General features: G+C 32.8%; 1 protein-coding gene across 1 annotated transcript; it reads right to left on the bottom strand.

Moving 5' to 3' along the window:
- Window positions 1-1,651: 1,651 nt before the first annotated feature.
- LOC107932599 (adenylyl-sulfate kinase 3) lies at window positions 1,652-5,255 on the bottom strand. The gene is made up of 7 exons (XM_016864658.2): window positions 4,854-5,255; window positions 3,286-3,426; window positions 2,807-2,956; window positions 2,601-2,719; window positions 2,422-2,506; window positions 2,291-2,337; window positions 1,652-2,097 (listed from the first exon to the last, which is right to left on the bottom strand). The coding sequence occupies exons 1-7, from the start codon at window positions 5,059-5,061 to the stop codon at window positions 1,999-2,001; spliced, it is 849 nt and encodes a 282-aa protein (XP_016720147.2). The 5' UTR covers window positions 5,062-5,255; the 3' UTR covers window positions 1,652-1,998.
- Window positions 5,256-5,462: the final 207 nt, after the last annotated feature.

The raw sequence follows: 5,462 nt of genomic DNA, 5'->3' as shown, positions 1-5,462 counted from the left end.
TTGTTGAAGCCACCAAAAATAAAACAATCTTGAAAAAAAATGAATTAGTAGAAAATGACAAGTAGGGTAGTATTCACAGATACTAATGATAATTTTATTTCTCTAACAAACAAGTAAAATAAAAACAAATAAGGAGATTTAAAATTAAAAACCAAAATTAAAAGTAAAACAAAGTAAAAAATAAATAACTAAATAAAAATGAGAAAATCAATAAGGAAAAAGTCTAGTAAAAGTAAATTCTCCGTTAAATTCAAGGGTTTGGTCATTGATGCAAAAAATGAATTTCAATGTTATTTAATAAATTTGTTATAGTCACCGACAATTGCCTAGTAACTTAATTTTTTCTTACATTCTCGATAATCAAGACAATCGTCATTAATTACTTCCCTTGTTGACAAATAACCCTATAACAATCACTTAGGAATTTAATTTACCAATGGCTTTAAGAATGAAAGAGACCGAATTCTAACCAACAAACACACTATCAAGGTTTATTTAAGTTATATCGCATGCCCACACTACACAAACAATCATGTAGTCGTCACGAATCTTAGAAATCAATCGATCAACTAATTATCTAATTGATAAAGCAATCATTCTAAGCAATCAAATACCAACCGAATATTTAACAAATCTAATCAATTGTAATTAAATCAAAAGACATGCAAATACTAAAGAGCAAAAAAAGATTAAAAGCATTTCGATCTCACAAACTTATGGAATCAAATTTAAAATATTACTTCAATTAGAAAACAGGGTTTAAAAACCCATAAAATAAAATTAAGAACGATTAAGTTCAAGTCTCTCTAATCTAAATCTAATCACGTCTATTTATAGGGTAAAAATAATATAATGGAGAAAATACAAAAGTGCCCTTAATTCAATAAAGCAAAGTTTTTTTAAGTTTTTCGACTCGTCAAACTTCCAAGCCATTGTTGAATGTCTTTCTGACATTTTTGGGCTTCATTTGTGAAATAAGTTTAGATAAACCTTTCAATTTCCTTTGATTCAGTATATTATAGGTCCAAAACAGATGCCAATAGCTCAAGTTATAGCCAAAATACTGAAACTGCACTATGTTGAAAGTCCAAACCGTAAAAACTTGACAAAAATAAACTTTAACTCCCTTTTCACCAATCATTTCCTAAATCAATGATAAATAATATAATTAAGAAAATAAATAACATAATTCAAGGCGAAAATTATCACAAATAAATAAAAAAATTACACCCTTATCGATTACACAGTGTGATTTGAATTCAACCGACTAGTTGAATCAATTGAACTAAAAATTGACTGGTAACATCTATCCAAACATAAGATTAAACCGCCTTCTGAACAAATCCCTCGAAACTAATTAAAAATAAAAAACCGAAATAAAAAAATTTTTGTTAGTTAAACTGATTAAACCAATTTTTTTATTTTTAATATATTTTTAACCTCTATAAAAGTTTTAACTATTTATTTAATAATTGTTGGACCAAAGAACAAATCGAAAACTGGTGATTTAATTGATTCAACCACTGGTATGATTATCCACATGCAGTAAATAGAGAGGGAAAAGAAAAACTAAAAATCCTTGATGCATACAAAATCTGTGCACTTAAAAGTAAAAAGCAGGGAAGAATTGTACAAACTTCAAAAGGGCAACTTAAGAGAGAAAAATCTGAGTTTGTTCATAAGCAAATTCATTACAATGCCATATGATACAAATTCATACACCAAATCACCAATTTATTTGCCACCTAATCCATTCCCAAATACTCCCCCCATTACAATGGCTTTTAATAAGGCCTAATACAGGAAACAGATTCTAATTAATCGATTGATTAACTATCTAATACAATAACATAAAACTACACATACAGGAAACAATTAAGTTTCCTTCATGCCAGAAACAGGATCATACAGATACAGGGAACCATAAGGTTTTTTTCCTTGATTTAGAAAAGAAACGAATTTCATTGGTTCCAAAAAGACTTATGTTACCGGGTTTTCTTATGCGTGAAGGTACCCCTTCTCCTCCAGGTAAGATATCACAGTTTCAGCCATTTCACATGGGGAAGCACAGCTGTTTCCCTTTGGTGGTAATGCTAACTGTAAAATGGAAAGCTTTGTCATTTTGAAAACAAGCACTGCTTTGACGCGTTCAAGTCGAGATGCTTGAACCATGATTGAATTTATATCATATTCATATAGCCATAGCCATTGAACCATTTCTAAATGACATTTAGATGCATATTTGAACAAGAACGAGCTTATAATAATGTTACTCCAATAATACACATACCTCACAATTCAGAGGTGGTTCATATGGGTCATCAATACCGGTAAAACCTACGAAGAAATATTATATAAGCTATTCTTTTAAATGTTAGCTTATACCAATCTTCAAGATTAATAAAATTCAGGAAAAGACACCTTTAATTTTTCCAGCTCTTGCAAGTTTGTACAGGCCCTTTGGGTCCCTTGCCTCGCATATTTCGATTGGCACATCCATGAACACCTGTTCATTGCATTAGCCAGTGAATTCTTCTTAAAAGCAATGTACAACATATATTTGATATAAAAGCTCTCTCACAAATAAAGGCAGCACATACCTCAATGAAATCTCCATCTGGTACCAGCGCGCGGCATGCATCCCTGTCTCTTCGGTAGGGAGATATCACACTGACAATGCAGATGACGCCAGCATCAACAAAGAGCTTTGCCACCTCTCCTGTTTTGGAATCATTGCAAGTTGAAACCATCAGAAGAAGAGAATGAAACTGATAAAATGACTGACGAGGAATCAATCATCATTTACCAATCCTTCTAATGTTCTCTGCACGATCTTCAGCTTTAAAAGTAAGGTCACGGTTTAGGCCATGCCGAACATTATCACCATCAAGGATGTAAGTCAACTTTCCCTTTGAATACAAGGCATGGCACAGCGCGCATGCCAATGTGCTCTTTCCTGAATTCGTAGACCACGGTGAGAGAGAGGTAGCACCATAATGGCATAAAAGCATGATAGTCACAAAGAAGGCCCTCTGAAATGTCAGTTATGTTGATCCAAGTTCTTGGTTTTGAATTTACAAGTCCCTCCACAACTAAAAGACCAGTGGTTCAGTTTTCGGAAACTTTTCTTTTGTTGTTTTAGCACATAAAAGAGACTACTAAAGCATATCATAAGCTCATAAAGCCATCTTATACGCTCAATAGATAGCAAAAAACAAGAAATAAGTTAATAGAAAGAAGATTAGCATAAATGAGAAAAAAACAATATAAATTACTTAATCCAACCTGAACCACTGAGACCCGTAATCCATATGACACAACCCTTTTGCTGAAGTAACTCTTGACGATGAACTTTATCAACTGAACTTTTGTGCCATACTATGTTACCTGCCTTTCCATTAGTGGCCATCTGATGGGCATTTTCACCTAGTTACACGTTTGGAATCAGAACCCTAAGAAAATCCAACCGGAAAGAAACCATATCCAAAGAAATCACGACTTCACACCTATGTTACCTGGATTCGGCTATATGTACAACAGAGCATGCTCAGTTTTTTAAGTTACTCCATACATTGAGAGAATCATATCAACATACTCATATATGAATATATGTATCAAATATAAATATTTGAGAAAAAATTCCACTAACTTATTCCATAAGTTAAGAACACAATCTCCCAAATTAAGAAAGCCATTTAACCAAAAATAAAAGATCAGCACCTAAAGCTAATAAACAGTCAAATATGAAAAAGGCTGATGTTTAAAAATTCAGCAGTTAAATTAATTATAGGTACTATCATCACAAATAAAAAAGAAGCCGGTATAAAGCAAAGGCTTTGCTTTACCAATAACTTTCTTTTTTTTGTTTTAATATTTATAGATTCAGTCCTTCAAACAACATGTTGTGATTGGTCTTTAAACCTTCATCTCAATCTAGAAAAAATGTGATTTTGAATCCCAACCCAACCATTTCATTACATTTGTGCTTTTAAAGGCCAATCTTATGCAGAGTGGAAAGTTGATGACTTCAAGGCTATGGAACTCTCTAAGTAACACCACCATAAAAGAAAATTTTGCTCATATAAGCAGGGCATACTCTAACGGTGCCCCCAAGCTCAACTTTATCATTCCCAACTTGTCCATTAAACAAACAACAATCTTGGTTATAAAAATAGGCCATATTATGACCTTGCTTAAGACCATGAAAGGTACAAACAGAAGCAAATGGATGGTCTAAATATGGGTTTAGCTGCTCTGTTTTTCCACAATAAGTCATCTTAAGATTTAACCACAAATAATCTTCATTGAGCCTATTTACAATGTAGAGTCCTTCATCAATATAGGTTGGGGAACCTATCAATCAAGCCAAATTTTCATGGATAATCATCATTTAAAAAAGGGATTTCTGGTGCAGCCACTGTATAAAAAGAACAAAGTCAAACCAATTAAGTTTTCAAGTGGAGGACCCAATTAAGTTTGCAATTAACGTCAAAAAATCAAGCTAATTGGCCCTTCCGCCACCTTCATGATTTCTTTTTTTTATGAGAATAAACTTGCCTAAACCGCCCCCCCCCCCCAAAAAAAAAAAAGGACAGCTGAAGATACTACATTTGGCAGTGCCTAAAAGGCCGTCTCTTATACACCAAAACTCAAAAAGAAAGACAAAAGTTAGTGAAAGAATAAAAGAATTTTCAATATTCTTTGAAGAAAAAAGTATAGTCAAAATTCAATCCGATTCCAGAGATGTGAGAAAAAAAAACAAAAAGAGATAGAACCTCAAACCAGAATCTTGACCCAAAAAATATTTGAAAATTAAACACTTGATCACCATGAATATTATATAAAGAAGGTACCGGAAACTGCAGCAACACGACCATTCGTCGTCGCAACGGTGGATTCCTCCGTCGCCTGAACGAAGCTCAACCTGGCATGGTTACCGCCGTTCGACCTTGGTAACTTAACGAATCCAACTTTGGGAACCGGTGCCGACGGTCCGGTATCGAAACCGGAAGAAGAAGAAGAACAAGAAATCAACGGTCGGACCGTATTGATTGGGACCATCTCCGTTGTAAAAATTTATTGAAAGAGAAGAAGTTCGAAATGCAAAAGCAGTAATTACGAAAATGGTTGGATTTTGTTTCTTGATTTATATAACAAACCAAGATCCATGAACGCAAACGCCAAAAGGACTTAATTACAACAAATAAATAAGTACAATTTTAGATATTAAAAAATAATTATATTTTTTTATTATAATAAAAAATTACAAAAAAAACACTGACATGTGTTTTTATAAGATATTAAAAATAATATATTATAATTTCAATCTTATTTTTAGAGTTAATTTTTGAGTCAGATCTAAGGGTGAGTTTGAATGGGCTGTGACGTTAATTTTCGGGTTAAATTGTACGAGAGTCATAGTGTAATGCAATTAACTCTAAACAAATGTGACGCAATATTAA

This window comes from Gossypium hirsutum, chromosome D03 (assembly GCF_007990345.1).
Source record: "Gossypium hirsutum isolate 1008001.06 chromosome D03, Gossypium_hirsutum_v2.1, whole genome shotgun sequence".
NCBI lineage: Eukaryota > Viridiplantae > Streptophyta > Magnoliopsida > Malvales > Malvaceae > Gossypium > Gossypium hirsutum.
The sequence above is the reverse complement of the archived record's forward strand: the minus strand, read 5'-3'. Positions and strand labels throughout refer to the sequence as shown.

Coding starts and splice junctions, on each gene's coding strand:
- LOC107932599 (XM_016864658.2), bottom strand. CDS start 5,061: ATGGTCCCAATCAATACGGTCCGACCGTTGATTTCTTGTTCTTCTTCT. Junction 3,427..4,853: donor TCGTGTTGCTGCAGTTTCCG/GTACCTTCTTTA, acceptor ACGTGTAACTAG/GTGAAAATGCCCATCAGATG. Junction 2,507..2,600: donor CAGATGGAGATTTCATTGAG/GTATGTGCTGCC, acceptor TGCAATGAACAG/GTGTTCATGGATGTGCCAAT.